Source organism: Cavia porcellus, unplaced genomic scaffold (genome assembly GCF_034190915.1).
Source record: "Cavia porcellus strain 051 isolate PalLab524CR breed Dunkin Hartley unplaced genomic scaffold, mCavPor4.1 scaffold_27, whole genome shotgun sequence".
Lineage (NCBI taxonomy): Eukaryota > Metazoa > Chordata > Mammalia > Rodentia > Caviidae > Cavia > Cavia porcellus.
The window spans coordinates 50,381,669-50,404,212 of NW_026947510.1; the positions used below are offsets into that span (position 1 = coordinate 50,381,669).

Genomic DNA, 22,544 nt, shown 5'->3' on the forward strand with positions numbered 1-22,544 from the left:
TGTGCAATTTGCAATCATTTTTATGCAGGGTTTAGAATTTAGGAATTTTAGCGACAGTGCTGGCACACCTTATACTTGGTTTTCTAGCAGCAAGTTTACTTTGGCAGAAACATTAAAGAAAGCACATCTATCCATAGGTTTTAGGAGAATTACATTCCTCTAATCCAGTTGCTATTCACAAGTTCCAACTTGTTTTGAGTAGTTCCTTCAGAGCAGTTTTCTAATATCATGTAAAGAAATAAATGAGATACACATGAACATCTGCATAGCACAGTGTGTGCTGAGAAGTGGGTAAGTCACTAAGTGACACATTTTTTCCTCCCAGTCTTTCTGTGCTTCTACAACCAGTCTGGCTATGCTACCTAGCAGTTCTACAATGGCGAGCACCAAAACTGCACCCAGGATTGGAGGTAGATTTATTTATGTCGACGGGCACCGATCAGGATCAATCCCTGAATATCAGGCCCTGATCTCTGGTGCTCTAGGCTTATACTGGATAAACAGGAAGGCATGGCTTGTCAGCTGGGGATTGGTTTATACAATGTGCATCACAGTGTCCAGCGATGTCTAAGAGATAGGAGCAACTGGATTTGAAACGGGAACCATTACCTGGGCAAAGAAGAAGCTGAAGTATATGGCTGTGGGGGGAAGGAGGCCTTTTCTGCTACATTTCCCCTCTCTGTTAGTTTTCCCTGGCCAATCTTTGCTGGGCATATTACTTGTGATCTTCTGAGACTAGAATTTAAACCTATCTGTTCTGTAATATTACTCTGGCAAGGCATTGAAGGAGTTAATCTGATCTCGGAGAGTGTCCATTGTGCTTTAGACGCTCATCAAGTCTTGATCAACTGTTGGATGGATTGTTCTAGTCTCTGCTACAATGCAAGTTTCAAAGCAAAATTATTGGGAAAACTATAAGAAAAAATAAGTATAATTCTAGTTGTTGAATACTTTCAACTCATCACTAAGTCTCACCACTTTGAATCGGGAAAGATACATATCCCACTGAGGCCTTCAGCCGGGTATGCAACTGAAGTTCACCAACATGCTGCACATCTTTCTCCATCGATCAAAGCTTCAATCACCCGGAACAGGTGAATTCATTCTCATTTGGTAATAATTTAAGAATCAGCTCACAAAATCTTAGAAGTTTTATTTTTACAACTTACTTTGCAAAGAGATACACTTCATTTACTTAAATAACCAAGTTTTTATGAAGGATGCATAGGTGAGAACCGGCCCGCTTTTGTATTTTCAATGCTATGAGCACAGAAGTAGTTTCGGTTTGGTTTCAAATGTCTTTGTGACCTCACATATGAAAGGTGCATACATTTACAGTAATTTAGACATACACTTTTCAGATATCAACACCTCAAACAAAAAGACAGTTGAAATAAAAAAGAGAGAGAAGAAAGATTGAATGGCGTTGCAGAGGCTGAATTTAGGAGATTTGAGGAATGTCTTTTCTTTTTCCACCCCAAAAGGAAATCATTTTCTTGTGACAGAATTTATCATGTAGAACTGCTCCCTCTCTTGGAAATTTTGACTTGGGTCTCTAATATTTGCTTTCAAAAAATAATCTCTTGGATCATCTTTTCAGAATAAATATTTTGAAGTTCCAGAGAGATATGGGAATATGCAGATGAGGCTGTGTGTCAAAAACCCAAACTTGTTGCCAGGGAGAATTTAGCTCCTTGATAAAGAGAGAATTTCTGTACCAGAGCTTTCCAACAACTTCTGCTCTGATAATAAAAGGCTTAAATCAGTGAAGCACTGAAGTTGTGGATTCCTAATTTAAAAGAACAAGTAACTGAATATCTTCCTGGTATATTATAGGCCACTGCTTAGTTAAAGTTCCTAACTATAAAAAGGTATTGCTAAACCTGGTGTGGCAGCCCATGTCTGTAATCCCAGCAGTCTGGGAGGCTGAGGCAGAAGATTACAAATTAGAGCTCAGGCTGGGTAAGCCCCTGTCTAAAAATAAAAATGCAGAAATTGACCTGGGGATGTAGCTCAGTGTAAATAATGCCCTGGGTTCAATCTCCAATACTGGGGGTGGGGGAGAAAAAAAAAAAAAAAGAAAAGGAGAAAAATAAGATAGGGAAAAAATTTTTTTAAAAAGAAAAAGTCTAGCTAGCTAGCATTTTAGTCACAGTGGAAAAGAAGCTAGCTACTATTTTGAGCCTAGTTTAATAAAACCAAGGAAAAAACTTCAGGATTGTGATTAGATCTCTGAGTTTTAATATCTGTACACTAATGCTCACATTTAGACACAGATCATGACCGTATTTCCCCACATCTTGGTGCTGTTTTGCCCTAAACCCTTAAGTTAGTTTTCAAATTTTATATTTGTACCCCCGTCACGTCTATAATTTGCCACGAATGTCTTGTGCACCAAGATCATTGCATTTTTTAAAAAGTAATATTAATTTTGGATCTCTTATGTCAAGAACATACTTTTTACTGAACAGCATTTTTCTCCAGAAATTAAAGGCTCAACTCTGTAAAACCACAGTGGCATAATCAGAGAAGCATACAGAGCCCAGCATGATCACTGAGATTGGCATTTCCTGGGTAGTAGATAATAAACAGGTTTGTAGCAGAGATTAAAAAAAAAAAAGAAGAAGCAAAGAAAGAGTTTTATTCCTCTTAGGTAGCTGAAAACTATTTATATCAGTATTACTGGAAAGATGTTTGATAAATGGATTCTGGCAACAAAAGCAAAAGTAGCCCAAGTCACTAAATGAATGTTTATTTGATGAATAGTTAGTGACTATCTCTTACGTACTGGTTATGAAACTAAGCCCTTTATATATAATGTCTGATTTAATCTTTTACCAATTTATGAAGTGTGCTTCACTGGTATTATCCTAGTCATGATGAAACCAAGGCTCGAACACTTTATCTTGTTCCATGCCCATTAGCTAAAAAGCAGTGGAGGGGAGTTTCTGAACTCATGTCAATCACTTCCAGCTCCAAGATCAACCACATCTCTATTTTTAGCCGTATGACCCAATTTGCTGTGAATCTTATCTGGTCACCCTCCCTTGTCACTTGTTCAGGTCCATGCATGGTGGATGGGGAGCTGTAAGACTTTAGATTACATATGATGGGTATGTGTTGGAATTACAGGGCCAGCAAGGGTCTCCTAAAATGAACAGCAAACTCACCAGGTGGTTTCTTAGGTTTTCATTTTTTTAAGGGAATCTGAAGATTGCTGATGCTTCTTTTCAGGGAATTCGTTGTTTGTATTTTATTAACTACTCTATGTCATGTTTGTGGGGGGAAACCCTTATGATGATCAGTGTCTTGTCCTCCAGAACTCCTCTCAGCAGCTACATGGTAGAGATATACTTACATATTTACTTACAGACTACTTGCCGCTTTAAAACTTAGGCCTAGCAAGGCAGGGATTTTTTGTCATCTCGCTCCACTGTGGATTGTCAAGCCACGAGCACATGACACATGGTAGGTACACAATTAGCACTTGTTAAAAGCACAGAATGAGATTATTTCTAAGATGTGATAGCGTGCTTATATTTACATAGATTATTCATTTTCAGCTGCAATTTCAGAGTAAAGTTACCCCTGGCTCCATTTGAGGTCAAAAGAGATGGGAGAAAAATAATACTCACTATAATTTCAGGCACATTACTTAAAATCCGTAAAAATGAATTCTAAAGTAAGTATTGTTTTCTCCACTTTGTACATGATAAGGCCAGGTCTCAGTGATAGAGTCCCGGCTCCCAGCTCAGGTTGTGAGATGTCCTATTCACACTAGGCCTCAGGAGTAAAGCTTTAGCCATGTAGGAGAAAAGCAGCTTCTAGAACATTCTCCCTATCTCTGAGTTCTTGCTCATGGTGTTGTCAGTTTTTCTCCAAGAAGTTGGTTCTCATGGTGGCCAAGAGCCAAGGTCTGTATTCTAACAGGTACAGCTTTCAGCTCTGTGCTTTGGATTGGGCCCTTCAGCATGAAACCCTTCTGACTCTGTTTCTTCACCTATAAAATGGGACCCATAGCAGTGACTGCCTCTGAGGATTTTCATGAAGATGAAATAGTGTAATTTACATTAGGTGCTTAGTAAGGTGCCAGGCATATAAGACTATTCAAGATGAACATCAAAAGTCAAATCATGTGGACTTAATGACTTTTCCTTACGTAAGGACCATGCCTTGTGCCGATTTGTGCTGGTATTTGTAACCAAATTCTAGACATGGTTATGTTGCTAGTACATTAAGAGCCTTTAAATACATGCTAAACTCAGTCTGTTCTAATAAGTGTATAAATAACTCTTCTTGGAATAATGTTAGAGATTGTTACTAACACTTCTCTAGCTATAATGTAGACAGTATCCTAAGTACTTGTTTATATTATCATTAATCTTCAGAGTACCCATAAAATTAAAACATTATTGTCCTCATTTGTACTGAAGCTAAAGTGGGTTAAATAACTTCACTCCAAATAATTTAACCAATAAATAAATAAATTCAAGATTCAAACTCTGAAGCTCGCATCTTTTCCATTATGTATCACTGTCCTGTTAATTATAGTTTTATTCTTCTTAATAAAACAAATAGAGGGGGCTAGGGATTTAGCTCAGCGGCATAAGCACCTGCCTTGCAAGCAGGCAGTCGTGAGTTTGATCCCCAGTACCAATAAAAAGTTAAAAAAAAAAAAACAATAAACCAAATAGAGTTACTGTTTGTTTGTTGAGTGAAGGTTAATTCAATGTTGCTTATTTTTAGTGTATTTTTTCCTCTTTGCCCTTCTAGAATTTACAGTGTAGTAAACTGTGTTCCACATTTTCTCATTTCCTAGCACAGTAAAGTGTTGAGCTAAGCTGAGTTGGAGAATGATATCCTAATGAGAGTGCCCTTTGATAACAAGATCTCACAGATGATGCTACAATCATTTTTAACTGTATGCTGTTCAGAGTAGCATGTGTCCTCCTGCTCTGTTCTACCCAGGATGTGAATCATTCCTTTGTCCAGTTTATTTGTGTTGTATATAACACACCTTTTACTCAGAGCAATCATCAAGGTTAACGGAAAACTGTCATTCTATTACAATGTTCAAGTAACTCTGTCTACTTAACAGGGCTCTAAAGTACAAGAGTAGTGATGCTGGAAATTTTATTATAGTATATTGCTACAATTCAATTTGACTGTTAGCTTTTATTGTAAATCTATTTCAGTGTCTAATATAACATTATCCCAATGAGTGTGTAGATACAGGAAAAAACCCCATTGTGATATAGGAGTCAATACTATCTGAAGTTTCAGGCATTGAACGGGGGTCTTGGGACATAGCTCCTGGGGGAAAGGAAAAGGGGACCATTTACTAGGATTTCTTCTTGTCTATCACTGACTCAGTAGGCTGATTACAGGGATCTCAAACAACTAGTAAAGACTAACATGCCAAACATAATAAAAACCAATCCCAGCTTGTAACCAAATGATTCCGTCTGAGAAGAGACTCAAGGGGAGGCAGAAAATATGGGAAAGAAGTGAGTATGCTACAGAATGCCTGATGGCCATGGCAGTCATTGTGATGCCATAAAATTAGCAATTTGTACAAATAGCCCTTCCTCAGCCAGTTGTTAAGCATGCGCTGTCACGGCACTGCTGAGGTGGTATGATACAGGAAGAGGTGGCTGTGCTTTGGATCTGAATGGACAATGTCTATCAACAGTAGCAGAATCCCATTTCACAGTGACGGTTTAAACATATTCTCAAATCACCAGCCAGAAGCATGGAAACCACAGGCTCTTGAAAGATATTGTATTTATGTAGCAATGAAGGCAAGGGGCATGGGGCTGTCCCCAATGTCAAGGTCTCCTACGTTAGACAAGATGACATTTCTTTATGGGAAAGAATTCAAACCAATACTTTTATTGTTATCATGTAAATATTATTAATATAAAAATGTAGATAGTGAATGTGTACCTAACTTGTATGTTTCTGAAGCCTCAATTTTGTTTCCCTTGTAGTGTATACTCTTGAGATAATTAAGGAAACATACATTTGGATATGTGTGTGTATTAAGTGCTTTGTACCACTTTGTAAGTAGATATTACTATAACTATTTTATTTTGCATATAATGAACAACTCTCTATAGGATTCTCCATTAGTTAGTGAGGTTCTAGATCCCTAACCATCCTGATAAACTCCACCCCAGCCATCAGCACCTAGAAAACTATGTTTGTAGTTTAGACTAGTTGTTCTCCAAAATGTTCACCCAGCCCAGCAACACCTAGGAACTTGTTAACAATGTAGAATCTTGGACTCTTCCTCGGACCTATTGAATCAGAAATTTGGTGTATGGGATTAATTTCTACCAAGCCCTTCAAGTGATTCTGAACCAGTCTCCTAGATTTTGTCTTCCCATAAGACAAAGACATAAGAATCCAGTAAAACTAAGTCATGCTGAAATATTCCTTCAACCCTTAACTTTTATTTTTTTGGTACCGGGGATCGAACTCACGACTGCATGCTTGCAAGGCAGGTGCTTAAGCTGCTGAGCTAAATCCCCAGTCTCCAACCCTCAACTCTTGATCCAAAAAACTTTAATAGATCTTGGAATGTTCTGTTTCCTTTTACTTAATTTTCTGGTATATTACATGGTATAATTCTCCTAAGCCTATACTCATTCGATGTACTATGAGGCATTTATCATTTGTTGAAAATGATTTCTAATATTTTACCTTAAATTATATTAAATCTATATAAATTCCCTTCAGAAATAGGAAAAGAAACATTTACGGTTCTGCTTGAAACATTTACTTCCCTGATTGATCAATTCACTGTGCAAACTGGAGGAGCAAGTTCATCTTGTCACTATATTGATTAAATTAAAGCACTTTAAATTCAAAGGTGGGAGTTGGTTAACTCAGAAACAGAGTCGCATTTCAGGAGCATGAATGAGGAGCGAGGATGCAGAGAGGAGAGGAGCATGCAATGGCATCTGACCGGGGCTGGGTTATTCCCCAGCTAGTGCTGTCAAGCAGCTCCATTGACAGCAAAAAGAAGAAAGCAAATAAATTGGAGGTTTGTGAATGTCCCAAGACCAGAATATAAATGTGTTATGACATGCTGAGAAGTTTAATCCCACAAAATGTTTAGGGTGATACATTCTAGCTATGACAAAACAAAAAGAGGAAGAATATCGTTAAAGCCCCAAGATGCTGGCCTTGAATCCACTTTTTCTCCACAGTACTCTCACTTAACGGACACCATCATAGGTACGATGGGCCAGATAAATAACGCCAGCGTGTGATAAGACTCAGGACTCCTACATCTAGAAAGGGACTCAACATGTAGAGAATGTTTCAAGGCTGTTGAAGTCTCTAACTCCCAAGAGATGGCAGGCCTCACCCAGCACAAATAAAAAACATCCTTAGACAGAATGCAGAATTTAGAACTTAAGTTTTCTCCTTACACTAAAATTATAGAAACACATGTCTACAAATGGGTTAAAATGGTGATTGTTATGTTTTCCATTAAAGAAATAACTTCAAGCTTTTCTTATCGACAAAGTTATCCAGTCACGTGAGGACTTGTACTGTACTGAGCTTTTAAATGCTGTTTGTCCTTCTGCTTCTCAGCACTGGTTTTCAGTGCCACCCTTTTCCCCCTGGGCTTTGTGCTCTGCCACACCACCTGTTCACCTCAGGCCTGGGTGTCTGGTCTGACAAAGGCCTGCTTGAAAACCTCACGTAATTGCTTGTTTCCTGTTCTGTGGGCCTCACCTCACCATATCTAATGGGAGCTCTGGCCCGGATGCTGGGAATGTTGTGCCAGAAAGGTCTGGCTGGTCTCACTGCTCATTAACATGAGCTCTCCCTCGCCGGCCTGGGAAGCCAGAACACCATGTCTTCCTGGCGTGCCCATGTCCTGCCAGGTCAGGAAGTAAGACCCTTAGTCTGGCAGGGCAGATTTGCTTTCCTCCACGTGGCTACAGAGTCTTCAGTTTTAAGTGTCTGGTGAATGCTGTTCTTCTAGAACATGCTTATGCTTGACACTGATAAACTCTCTGATTAAAAAAAAAAAGCTGCATTGTAACATGCAAAGCTGTGGCTAAGAAACCACTGTTGATTTATCAAATCCTATCAGATGGCCAAGAAATTAAAATCTGAATTCAAGCTTTATAGCAAGGGGACACAAGGACCTAGAAATGAAACTTTCAAAAATCTAAAAGGATAGCCAACTTATTAGTCCATTTTAGATTTGACATGATATGCAACCAAAATTATAAGAAGTATATTGAAGATGCTTTCTGCTCAGAAGGTTGCAAGGTTCTTCATAATTGGGTAACCTCCTGGGTTCCTTTCTATGTCATGCTCATAGGGTGGGCCACCATTCCCTATGGTCTCAATCATTTCACATATGCTGATGACTAATGAATCCTCATCGCTAGCCCAGACCGTTGCTGAGCTCTAGGTCCAGATGGCGGGGCTTTGAGGCCATGTGTGATCAGCATTTCCCACTCCTGTTCTGCTGCTTCTTCTCTGTCTTGCGTCTTATGAAATGTCAACACCATCCACTTTTGCCTGTGCAGCTCAGGTAGGTGACCGAGTGCCTTCTGGAACTGCCCTCCCTGAGCTCTCGTTGCTCCGTAGGAGAAGAATTGCTTCCTACCTGCTTTTCCCTTCTCAGATCGTGTCTCTGTTCACTGCATTCTCCGTAGCCAGGTGGACTGTTTTAAAAAGCACCTTCGTCTCACTTTATAATATTCACTTTCTATTTCTCCATGTCTTTGCACTGATTCTACCCAAAACACCTTTCCTCACACCTTCCTTCTAGCTAATATCTGCATAGCTTTCAAAATCCATCTTCCTTCCCCAACTCTCTGTCAGGTTAGAAATCCCTTCTGTGTATCCCTACAGCAGATATAGTTTTACCAGCTACATTATGTTGTAACTTCACTCTCCTGTCTTTCCCCACTGGAATAAGAGATCCTAGAGGCTGCATAGTCCTTCGTATAATTGACTATATTTCTCATCTCGCAATTCCCAGAGTCATACAATAGCACAGGATCTGGCTATTGTATATCCTCCATAAAGTTCTGCCAACTGAATAAATGAAATGCTCGAGAATGAGGTCATGCATTTCTATGCACCATCTTGCTGGAAACTAGGCTAAAGGAAGACTACAATGAAATAACTACTGCAAAAAGGGGAAATTTTGTTCAAGCGGTGGCACTGAATCAGATTTTTAAAAGTGCTGGTCAGTTAGGCCTGATTATTTGAATGTGTCTCTCACAAAGACAAGGGGAAAGCCTGGGCTGTTGTCAAATTCAGCACAGTAGTCTGTAGGGGACAAACAATTATATAGCAGAGACCGTTACCTTGGGCAGCCAGAAACAGAGGGAGCACATGCATAGATTTGGGGATATAATGATCCCTACAGAAGCATATTTAGAACCCTGACCTGGTTTGCTACCAATATACAAAAGGAGGTCTTTTTTCTATTGTTTAAGCTCTTTGAATCTTCAGTGTGAGAATACATGGTAAATCCTGATAGATCTTATCAAGCTTGCACCTTGATTTGGTATTTTTTAAAAAGTGCTTTTAAAAAGAATTTCATCCCTGACTTGGAAATGTCAGCCACCTATGGGCCACATGCACCACTTCAGTATCATATCCTTTGCACCTGACAGCCCTGCACTGAAAATCTGCCTCCTGAGGTCTGATCTGCTTTGTTTTCCATCCACACCTCTTCAACCCATGCCGTGCTCACTTATTTTAATGCTGTGTCTCTCTACTGGAAATGTTATCTGCTGCTATTAAACCATGCAGCCACTCCTAATGATAGAAATCCTGGAAAAAGCCAGTACTAAAAGCTTTCTTTTAGTCTTTGCTTTTGGCTTCGTGGTCCTATAGAAAACTCTCTGCTTGGGAAGAGATACGGTCCAGGCAGCACAATGAATATGTAACTGAGGAGAGAATAGGATAGAAATATTAAAATGTTAGGTTGCCTTTTAAGCCACTAGCTCTACCACCCTGACTAGGACTGTCCATAGCTGGAAGTGGGCCCTAGTGATAAGAAATATGAATATTACTGTTATGGTTTGTGTCTAGATGTCCTCCCAAAGCCCCATGTGGTCATAGGTGGGGCTTTTTCAGAGGTGGCTGGATCTAGAGTGTGTGATGCTGGGATTACAGGTGGGTGACTACTAAATTAATCCACTGGTTGGTTTGGAGTAGTTCTGTGTGGATACTGGGGAGGTCCAGCCTGGGTGTGAGTGCTATCCACACTAAGGGGATGTGTAGCCTGGAGAAAATATAAGGGACAGAAGAAAGGCTGTGGTTGTCACTGTGGTTGCTTGCTCTATGTGTTTTGGTGTTTTTCTACCTTCCTGCCTTCTGCCCACCATGAACCATTTCTCCTCTGGCACGCTACCCTTCCTTGGAGCCAGCCAGCTATGAACTGAAACTTTTACAAACTGTGAGCTACAATAAACCTTTCCTCTTCAACGTTGGGTATTAGATATTTTGGCTTGGCAATAAGAAAAATAGCTGACACCATTACCAAACCAGTTGTTTGCTGATTTGCTAGTTGCTTCACAGCCACTCTTCCAACATCCAGCTCCTGGAAAATTGTGCTTGTTTATATTTTCTGTCTTCAAGAATATAACTTTACTGACATTTTGAACTTTCCAAAATTGAATATGAGTAGTTATGCTTTGATTAGCAACTCTTAATTAGTTTTAAAACCTCTGTTTCATGCAAAAGAAAATGCAGTTTGACTAACAGGTCAAGTATATTCCCTTTATTCCTGTTGGCCGGGTGATGTCAGTGAGGCTCAGCCACCTTCTTGTGATCACTGATCTTCAACAACTTGGAACTTGCTTCCTATTTCCCCATCTCTCATGTCTTCCTGAAGGTCAAGCAATAGCCATGGTACATACATTCCGCTTGTGCTCTGCCTTTCTTCTCCATCTTTTCTCTGAGTTTGTCTGCTATCCTCTGACCTCTGGTCACTTGACATATTAATATTGTGCAGATTAATAAAATAACATCTGCATGTCCTCATTGCCAGCCCATCCAACACCACTGCTCATTTCCCTGAAATGTGTGTCAAATCATGTCATCGCCCTGTTCAGAAATTTTCACAGGAACTTTACTGCTTACTGAGTCACTCCTGCGTGCTCAGATCTTTTACGTCCGACACTCAGTTAATTCAATGATGGGTATGTACTTCTGTGTCTTCAACACACTTTGTGTGATCTCTCCTCTGTGCTTTTCACAGAGCTGCTTTTGACCCGGGCTCCCTGGTTTGTATCCTGGTTCCATTGTTCACTGGCTTTGTGCCTTTCCTTCCTCGTTTGCAGTATGAGGGTCATTACAGCACCTATTTTCTAATGTTTAATGCCAATTACATGAGGACAGACATACAAATCCCTTGGAAATGCTCCAGGACACAGGAAGTAGTTAATACACATTAGGGATCATTATTTTGATGACTTTCAAGACTCTTTCAAACCCACATCTTGAGTCCTTTATATTGCCTGATTCAATGGAATTTCTTCCTCTTTTTATACTTCTCTGAGTTACACTTGACATATAATGCCCTGCCTTAGAATACTGCATGTATTTATATTGTCCTATACTGAACTATACACCGATTGAAGTTGACAAAATCGTATTCATCACTGTGTGTACCCTGAAGTTCCTTGCATAGCACCTGACACACAAATAAATACTGAGTGAATTGACTTTACTGTCTTAACACTGTGTTCTATAAATGAGAACAAAACACCGCACATAAAGATAAGTAAAATGAGACAAATAGCTTGATATCATGGATGTCACTGGTGAAAGACATTGAGATTGATGCCATTAAAATCAGGGCTCGCCCTGATAACACCCAATATTCTGTGTTCTCCATTACAGGTCTGTTTGGTGGCCTATCTTGGTTTGTTTATGCTTTGTGTCTCATATCAAGTTGACGAACGGACATGTATCCAGTTTTCTATGAAAGTAAGTTTTTTTTATCATCTCATAGAAAGAAGCATAAGTACAAAAATAAAGGCATGCTTTGTAAGGGGCTGCATATCTGATGAATCTAGAAACTGCATTTTCAGGCATGCCAAAAAATGTTTTAGGAGGGCATTGATCCAGACCCAAAGGTAATGCTAGTCTTTTCTTAAGTCTTAATTTCCATGAACTGGGTTCGCATGGAGCATATGAAGTGTGTCCTTTAGCGCCCTTAAAAGTAATATCGAACATTTAGCTCAACAAAACACTTGGCTACAGAAAGGTGTCTCCACTGGCGCCCACTTCCATATCTCGGGGGTTGCTTGGAATATTTTAATAATGAAGCAATCTAAGTGTATTTCCTCTCGTGGGTGGGATCACTGAGATAGAAAAAGTACATTGCGTGCATCCAGATGACCTGTGCCAAGAGTCTGAGGGCAATGTTTGAGATATTCATGGCTTGGCAAGTGCATGTCTTTCATTTATATGTGAATTTTCTCTCCATCGAGAACGGTATATTTGGTTGGAGTTTATTCAAGTGGACAGAATTTTCACTGCACAGCAGAATCTCTAAGGGGAAACATAGATACCCTCTTTCAGAATGTAAGCACATAAAACACTGATCCTAGTACTCAGACCTAGTGGGTGTCAAATTCCACACTGGCTCTCACCAGCATAGTGGGGAATACAAAGCTTTCTGTCATTTTTTGTTCATTCATACTGATTACTGTTTTTCTATAAAAACATATTCTTTTGTTTGCTATAATAGCAAAAGTGAGATATAATGGTTAAGTCAACAATAATAACTGAAAATTACTAAGAGAAAGTAATCAGTTGTTTTAGAATATCAAGTAGAATTGAGACTGTTGACATCAAAAAAAGGCAGTATGCTGATACTTTTTAAAATCCTGCTGAAAAATATATTAATAGAATAAAAAGTAACATTATAGGAATGAAAAAGCTGGTTACACAAAATGTATAGCATGATTCTACAGAAGAAAGGTAATCTTTTTTTGTGCATAAAATAAATAATTATCTATGAGTAGTGAAATGTTAGGAACATTTTGAAATTTTTTTTCTAATTTTGAAATGTTCTCCAATAGTGAAATGTAACTTCTTAAATTAAAAATTACATGTTTTTAAAATTGCTATGACTTAGAATTTTGGTGCATTTACCTACTTTTGGAAATTTTACTTTTTTTTTTTTTTAAATCTGAAAATTTTTCTTTAAAGAAAAAGCAGACATGGGTTCATGTTTACTTCCTTGGTTAAGGTCTTACTAAGCATGCCTTGATGAAAAAGCAAACAAAAGAGAGAATGAAAGAAAGGAGCAGGGAAGCCCAATAAGAAACAACTCATTCAACTTTAGAAAAGTTCATTCCTAAACGCCCTAAATTAGATGTTTATCAGTTTACATGCAATGCTCCCATTCCTCCATCCCGTGATCCCAGAAAACAGGAGCAGTGAAAGACTCACTTTCAGGGAGACCCCTAAACATCATAACATGTGTACCTTGGTTAAAATAAGGAATGAGGGACCAGAAAAGACAAGAAGAAAGTCACTGCCAGCGTCAGGCAGGTTGAGAATCCCCTGCTAGGAAGATCTCATTAACTTCGCCTGTGACACTGACGAACATCAAGGCGAGTTTCTCTTTCCCTGAAAGTGGCCTTTACTGATGCTTGTGGTCAGCATCACAACCCTTGATAGCAACTTGGGGTCCAAAGTGAGCTTCCACCAGGCACCAGGTTTTCGGTTGGTCCATCGGGTGACAGCTGACTCCTCCTGGGCTTCTCACACTGTTTTAGGAGAGGGACAGGAATAAAATGTCTTATAATATTTCCCATCTGCATGACTGGAGTGTAGAGCCTCCATGTGGGTACCATGGGCCAAGTTTCGAGAATTTATTTTGTCTTCTTGAATGCCCAGATAGCCAGGGGTTATGACTGTTAACTTGTAGACTGCACACACACACACATACACTTGCTTGTGACAGCCCCTGGAAAGTATCAGAGCTTTCCTGCTTTCTCTCTGGCCTCTGCCACTGGGCTTGGCAGGCCACCTGGCAGCTGGACATGCCTCCTGCCTCTCTTGGTGGCCCAACTTTCTCAGGGCTCGTCTGGGTTTTAAAAAATGTTTTGTTCATGTGCTCAGGGAAACATTCGGGGGCATAGTCTCTATTGTCACATTCCAGAGGCCCCCAGGCCACTGCAGCAGCCTTCCCCTGTGCAGCGTGCTGCACAGGGGCCTGTGGCACTCCGACCACCGGGGAAGGTAATTAAATTGAAGCAGAACCAAGTCACCAAACGTGCAAGCCACAGCCCAGTACTGATTAGGAGAGGCAGGGAGCCAGCGAGCTGAGCCAGGCTGCTGTTACATAAGCACATAAGCGCGGCCACCGGGCCTCTGCGACCTGCAACACAAATGCCTCCCGCGCCTGCTGTTACCAAGATATATTTGCTCGGATTCCCAAGGTCATCATACCTGCTTTTCATTGATAGTTTATTCGTGCCGTGTAAGTAAAACAAGCCACTTGATTTTAAATTATGGATTCTAACCCAGGAGCTTGTTGCTGTCAGAATTTAAAACCTAGAAGAGGAAAAAATGCTACAGCATTGCAGATGAAGCCCACAGGCTTTGGGAGGGACATCACACACAATTTATGACCTAAATTAGTTAAGAAACTTGATTCTGTGACCTCCTCCTATTTGCTGATGCTTTCCTTGAGCAAGAGAAGCCAAGTCAGAAAGTGTGAGATACAAACTCACTTAAATCTGTTCCCATTCCAAGGAGCTAAAGGGTAGGGTTTTATTTTGTGCTTTTGCTAGGTTCTAGCATATTGAAAAGAGGCTCAATTAAAGTTGAGCGATCACTGTTTGTGTGAATGTTTACATCCTGCCCACCTGCCAAGGTGCAGTGTTATTCCTACAACAGGAAGACAGAGCAAAGAGGTGGTTGCAAAAAATCCTGAGGACTAGAAGCTGGCTCCTTCTCTACTAATTTGTTTATTTCACAGATAGGGCAAGAGTGCCACTGGTACCATGCACTGCCCTTTGCAGATATCAACTCTATGATTTTTATAATCCCTTGCAGTTGCTGCTGCTCTGATCATCATTCCAAGTTTACAGATGATGAAATATAGGTGCACAGACATAGATTCATTTGCCCAAGAATCACAGCTAGTGAGGGGAGAACTGGGGATCTAACTCAGGCTTTCTGGCTCGTGCTTTTAACCATTGCCCAGTTCTGCTAGGCACTTGTTAAACGGTCTTGGGCAAAACTTTTAATTTCTGAGCGAGAATCTATTCTTTTAAGAATAAGACAAATTTTCATTTTCAGCAAATTGATTTTTGCCCAGGTGAATGTTGTAGGAAATCTGAGTCAACCTCTCTTTCTCCTCTCTCTCTCTCTCTCTCTCTCTCTCTCTCTGTCTCTGTCTCTCTCTCTGTGTATGTATATATATATGTGTTGAGGTTAGGGGAGTAGTTATGAGACCTCCTGGCTTCACCCACTGATGAGAAAGTTCTCTTTGGGATCATCCCACTAAGCAGATAACTACCAGGTAGAAAGTTAGCCCTAACCTGATACAAGTTCCCTCCTGGTACTTGTGATGTGCTAATGTTCCCAGAGCCTACAGTTCCCAGCTCTCCGCTGAGCACACTGGAGACACAGCTCCAAGAGGTACTCACGTGGCTCCCCCTTTAAGTCAATCACCAAGCAGGGTGTGGTGGTGCATACCTGTAATCCCAGCACTTGGGAGGCTGGAGTAGGAGGATTGCTGTGTGTTTGACACCAGCCCGGGCTACATAGTGAGTTCAGGGTCAGCCTGAACTGCATAGTGAGATCCTGTCTACATAGACAAGTAAATAAAGTCAATCATCAAGCCTGAATCTTTCAGAACAACCCTCAAAATAACCCCTTATTTTTAAGCCATACATTCCATTTTTGAATAAATAGAGTCACTGAATATGTAGGGGATAGGAACAAAGTACTGATTCCAATATCACAAATTGAATAATTCCTTTTTAAAAATCTATAAAGCTAAAAAAAATCTATAAAGCTGCCAGCTTGTATTTATCTGGTTCCCTTTCTCCAAGGAACGCTAAATGTGTCAGCTAAAGACTATTTTTGTTATGTTCCTGAGATATACCTGTGTTTCTATAAAGTGTATCACAGGTGAAGATACTTGGGTTTCTTCTGACAACCTCAGAATAATTTGAAAAGATACTTTTCCTGAGAAAAGAGCCTTTCCTGAGAAGCTGAGAAGGTTCAAAGAATACACACACTCCTTAGTTAAGATACATATTAAGATACATTAAGAAAAAGGCAACATTAACCAATTCCATTCTCTTCCAGATCTCAAATATGCAGTTCAATTGTATGTGATCCCTCGAGTTCCTTTCTGTGCAAACCAGACACATTTAAGGCACTAGCAACCATGCACACGCACACATGCACACACACTCTCACACCACTCAAGAAAAATAAATTAAAAATTTAACTATTCTGAATTTAAGACTTTAAAGCACTTGAAATTTTCACTATGGAAAAATCACTCAGTTGACAGACTTCCCTACATGTATTAATATTCTTAAAATTTTTTTAAATTATATACTCTCGGGAGTAGGAGGAGGGCATAATCTTTTCTGGGCTCCTTTAATCTGACCCTGGAAAGGACTGGAACATATCTTACTTTGGGGACTTATGCTCCAGAACTGCTCTTTGCAAAGAGCGAAGTTTGACCATGGGATCACATATCTTGCACTGTGAACGGAGGACACTTCCAGAATCTGAGGAATCCAAGGGCTTATTTAGATCCTCAGCAGATGGAACCTCAAGAGAAATGTTTCTGGTCAGTGAGTCCAATCTTAGGAACCTTACTTGTGCTCTACAACAGATTTTATTATGACCATCTCAGGGAGGACCTGCAGTGTTTGATCAACAGTGTCTTAGATGTAAGTCAGCTAAATGACTTGTTCAGAGACTCCATTGTGCTTTCTCGGTGGAATTAGAACTTTAACCAGACATCTCCAGTCCTGAGGTTAACGCATAGTAAGTACTACAGTGCTCAGGACCTTGGTGCTCAGGGAACCATTTACAGTTTATTTTAGCCCAAGGACTCCACTGTTCTAGATGAACTTGGAATAAGACCAATGATAAAGTTGATACCAACTAACTTGCCATCCAGAGATATAATTTTCTTCTCCCAGCACCTTTTGCTGGGGTTCTTGGCATTATGGATACAGTCCGGCAACTATTACATCTAATGCATTCACCTGTATTGTTAGTTAATCCGTTACTGATAATTTTACCCAAAGCAGTGTTTACGTTACAGGAACCTACTCTTTATTCCCTGGTCTTATTTCAGTCTTACTCTTAGCAATGCCTGACTTCAAAATAAGCATGTTCTGTCACCCAGGGAGAGCTATCTTGTTTGGAATGCATTTAGACTGCACGCCACATCTACACATAAACATTCCACAATCAAACTAATTGTACAATTGGTACAATTCACAAAAAGGGTCTAACATCTGTAAGGCAAATGGAAATGGGATGGGGGTTTAATAATTGTTCCCTGATACATAAACATGAGGGTACTGTCGTGTCTTTAGGGCTGTGTTTCTAAAGAGAGACAGCCCTTCCACCAGAGGACTTCCTGAGAGAGAAGAAAAAGAACAGTGTTATTAACGAGCTTTGCAAACGGGCATCCGATGGTCTTCATAAACAGCCTTTCTGTTTTATCTTCTGCTTTTTCTTGCAGCTGTTGTACTTTCTGCTGAGCGCCCTGGGCCTGACGGTCTGTGTGCTGGCTGTGGCCTTCGCTGCCCACCACTATTTGCAGCTCTCACAGCTTACCTGCGAGCCGGCCCTCGACTCCTGCCAGTGCAAACTGCCCTCTGCAGAGCCACTCAGCAGGACCTTTGTTTACCGGGATGTGACTGACTGTACCAGCGTCACTGGCACTTTCAAACTGTTCTTAATCATCCAGATGGTCCTTAACCTGGTCTGCGGCCTCGTGTGCCTGCTGGCCTGCTTTGTGATGTGGAAACACAGGTACCAGGTCTTCTATGTGGGTGTCAGGGTGTGCTCCCTGGCAGCTTCCGGAGGCCAGCAGCAAAAGGCCTAAGTGTCTCGCTCTGCTGTGACAGAGAAAGCAGCACACTGACGAGCTAAGGAGAAACACAATTCTTTTTTTAAAGCAAAGAGAACACTTTTGACAATACTCTCCACTGCTCAAAATGAATATTTTTATATTATTCACAAAACAAAGAGCTTTTCTTCAGGTTTTCTATTGTATTTTTAAAAATTCTTGGGGTGGGGGGACATGATCCAAATTGATTTGTTGGATATGAAAAATTGGAAGAATGCTGAGCAGGGAAAGAATGACATAGATCTATCTTTAGAGTCTGGAGTTTATTCCTAATGCTTATTTTACCCATTACCCATATAACCTTCTTTCCTGCTCTCACGGTTGTCTTCACGGTGTTCCTGAGAAAGGCGGCAGCTAGGAAAGAGCTGAGTGTCCAGGTTGAATGTCTTTATTTTCCCTGGCACATGTGTTGCAGGACATGATCACTGTGAAAAGCACAGCAGGCTTGGTTGCCGGCTAAAGCATCGCAGACACCTGGGCTTGGAAGCCAGATTTGAGGCTCCCTCCGTTGATTTTTGTCAAGTGGATCACCCACAGAATGCTTGGGGATGCTCGTCTGCTTCTCAATAATTGGGAGGTAGTAGTAGCTGTATTCTTAATGCTGTAGAAGGTTTAGAAATAATTACATTGTGCTTCTATTCTATCTTCTAAAACAAATCATTAAAACTAATTTCTAGCTAATTGTTAATTATAATTATGCTCGGAAGTCTATTTAATGAGCTCGAGCTGTACTCAGGCAGTGATGTTGGTGTTAAAGAGAAATTACTCTCACCAGAGAACGTACCTAAAGATCCCTCCCCTCCCCTGGCCTGGAAGCCAAGCATTACAAGAAAAAAAAATTGTTTTGTTCCTAATGCTCAGGTTAAAAGCCCTCATTTAAACAAAAACAAACGCATTTATCATAGGGAATGTTTCTACAAATAGCACATTTGTGATATGTTAAAAAGTATCTCTCTCTGCAACCATGTATCTTTCAGGGAAACCGGGTAATGGTGATGAGTTTTATTCATAAAACTGTATTCATATGTAACTCTTATTAATTTGCCTGCTATCAAGCTATTGACTCAAAATAATGTTTTCTTCTTTGAGTAATGTCCTTCTTTAAGTAATACCTCCATGGTCTTGGGGACAGTAGTCTTGTTTTGTTTTTAATTAATTATGACTTAAAGCACACAGACCTTATCATGCTATTGTTATTAAATCCTGAATAATTTCAGTGCTTCAGGGAAAGAGCTAAATATGAAAATTCAGGCAGCATAAATGCTATCAGAATTTCTCTATTACTACTCTATGTTGAAAGTAGAATTTCAAGATAAGAATTGAGCTCAATTTGCCTCTCCATGTTGCCTGTTGATACAGTTTTCTGATCATGAAATTCTACCCTAAAAGGAAAACATGTTTTTGTTTGCCTATGAGGATACACAAATAATTCCATTGATTGTGCCAATTTTTGCACAATAAAAATATTCCAATAAAAAGGAAATGTTTAGACAGTAATCTGGAGGATTGTAAATATCTTTTATGTCCTTCATATAAAACACCTGATTAATAAGTGTAAAAACCTTTTTGTATTTTAGCTAGCTTTAAAATTATCTCAGGCAAGAAAGCATATTGGACAAGTCCTTGAATAAAACTCAAGAGCAGAATTGTTCACAAAAAATATCACCGGCAGGTTTCAGGTCAAACCTCTTGGAAATGGCCTGAAAAATACTTGGTATCCTGCTAAGAAAAATCCCAATAATTGATTCCACTTTGGTTTTTGATAGTTTCCTACATAGAGAAGAAAATGATGAAGAATCTGGAGTATTGTAGGCTTTAAAAGAGTAAGAAAGTTGTGCTTTAATGCTATTTACTATAAATCCAGGCACCACTAGCAGCCACTCTGAATATGTTTAGCAACTTTTTAAAATAGTGAACTCTACAAGATTTTGTATTAGAAAGTTAAGAATCTCCACATCATTAAGGTGCTCTACGCTTTACAGATGATTCACAGGGTATTTTAAGTAGATTACCTTTAGCTTGTATGCTTCCTTTTTCTAAATAATGCAACCAAAAAGAGCTGAGATAGTAATAACCCTGATAATAATATGCATACTAGTCAGGACACACACATACACACATAACAGGGATTTTACTATTGTGCAATGAGAGCATGCTCAGATCCTAAAAGGAAAGAAAGAACAGAACCAAAAAGAAAGGAAGAAGAGATTCCTCTACTGCAAGCTCACTGTGTATTGACATGTGTAAGAATCGTGTTGCATGAATAACAAACCGCTTTGGGCTGGATTTGAAGTATTTTGATATTATGTTTTGCAAATATTGAAGTTACAATGAGGGCAACAGAAAAGGAACAGTTACACAGCTTTACACTTAGCAAAATGTTACATTTAAAATCTGACAAGTAGCCAAGATGGTGACTGTTTCTTCTAAACCATGAGACAGTAAGATTTGCGCAATCCTCCTCCTCTCCCACCTCTTTCAGGAGAATTAAATGAACCAAGACTTTGGAAAGAAGGGGAACAGCCAGGACTTGGCAGGACTTGAAATAGGAGAAATACAGCAGCCTAAATGTACGGACTTTGTAACTGAGCCCACTCGTCGGCTTGTGCCTTCACGTGACCACCATCTGTGCCTCCCTCGCTCCATCCAAATCTGTGTAGGCAGCGCCCTGGAACTGTGCCTGAGACTATAGCTATACCAGGGCCCTAGAAACTGTAGTCAAGTAACAGCCCCACCCCCCACCCCCTTTCGATTAAAAGTGCAGATGATTCTTTTTGATGCATTTCCAGCTGTGGACATCAAGCGTGTTGTCCTGACAGCAAGAATGCATTATGGATGTGTTTTCTGTTCATGTCCAAGACGTGAGGACCTTTTCATATTTTTGCACTTCCTGCTTTCATGCAGTGGATCTGGAACACGTTTATAAAATTTTCGTAAAGGCGGGAACAATGGATATCCAAGGGGGATTCTGAGGGACAGCTGTGAAGTGGTTACTTTTAGCGTAATCAGAAACATAAAATTGCTCTGCAGATCTAATCATTTGCAAACATGCAATATACCTTTATATTTTCTAGTAATTATTTCTGAATTTCTACTAGGTGACAATATATTTCTTTTCTTTTCTTTTTTTCCTTTTTCTTTTTTTTGTGCCAGGAATCAAACTCACAACCTCGCACTTGCCTGGCAGGTGCTGTGCTGCTGAGCTGTATCCCTGGCCCTTGGCAGTGTATTTCTGTGAACCTACTGGCTATCAGTTTTTACTATACCCAAAACCTATCATGCTTTTAGCTATACACCGTCCTTAGGAATACATGATGGCCAGATACAATGACTCACAGTGGAAACATTCATTTGGATGAAGACTTAGTGGTTGAGCCTTTGAAATCAATACCTTGATTTGTTTCTTCTGATTTTCTAGTACTTTATTATCACAAATGATTATTATTATCCCCTTCAAAAACATTGGTCTGTATTTTGGTGTTGTGGTTTCATTCTTCTGGCCTTGATCAAATAGTGAGTAGAAAATGAAGTGTCGCTCCATGCTTGAGGTGGTTGTTTTTAAAGGGGATGTGTATACTACAGATTTTCTTAATAAAATGTTCATAGTCTCTGAAAACATTGTGTTGGGATGTGCTTCCAAGTGACTGTACAATTCACATAAACTGGTACACATAAAACCTCTCAGGTAAGTATTTACTTTTGAAAACTTCACACATCTGGCTTGGGAATGGGTAAGAATTGATATTATTTTGATTTCTTTGTCTTTGGAACTCGGTCTGCTTTGCAGAAATCAAGTTTATAAATGCTGTCCAGACAGAGTCTGAGCTGGAAAAAAATCTCTGGAAGGTACCTGCAATGCTGAGTCTTAATTTGTATCAGTTAATGTCAAATAAAGTTTTCCTAAAGAATGACCACACAATCAGAGTCTACATTCAGTTCATAGGATGACAGATGGCCTTCTGCACTTAACTCTGTTCAAGGACCTCGTCTTCCAAGTATGAGGCAATTTAAGCATTAATTATAGTGCAAATGCAGTGGTTCCTTTTGTTAAGTTAGACAAACTCATAGGAGATGCAAAAAGAAGGGATAACAATTTAGGTCAAACCAAAGCTGGATTTGCTAGGGTTAGTGCCAGGTTTGTAGGCTCCACATTTGACGGTCTGGCTGCCATTTATTGGCTGTATGACTTTGAACAAGCCATTTGGTTTTTAACTTCCTCTTGTGTAGAGAAAAATCTAACTGCATCCCAGCATCATGGGCAAGGTTGAATGAAGCAGCACTTATCAGATAGACTGGCCCCGCAGAGGACATAACATACTTGGTCTTTCTTCTTTAGCTTATTCTATGTAGCCTCTGACATTTTTCCTGTATCACAGGACATTAACCTAGAAAAGTAGCTCTATTTTTAGTCCTTTTC

At 39.8% G+C, this 22,544-nt stretch overlaps 1 protein-coding gene across 2 annotated transcripts in view; it reads left to right on the top strand.

Moving 5' to 3' along the window:
- The window catches only part of Sspn (sarcospan), a 42,259-nt gene extending 20,516 nt beyond the window's left edge, over window positions 1-21,743 (top strand). For both annotated transcript variants that reach the window (XM_063238413.1, XM_003470454.5), the window contains exons 2-3: window positions 11,896-11,982; window positions 17,738-21,743. In XM_063238413.1, the coding sequence (XP_063094483.1) occupies window positions 11,926-11,982; window positions 17,738-18,103 (423 nt within the window). In that variant the 5' untranslated portion in view covers window positions 11,896-11,925 and the 3' untranslated portion in view covers window positions 18,104-21,743. The remainder of the gene's footprint in view (window positions 1-11,895; window positions 11,983-17,737) is intronic.
- The last annotated feature ends 801 nt before the right edge of the window (window positions 21,744-22,544 follow it).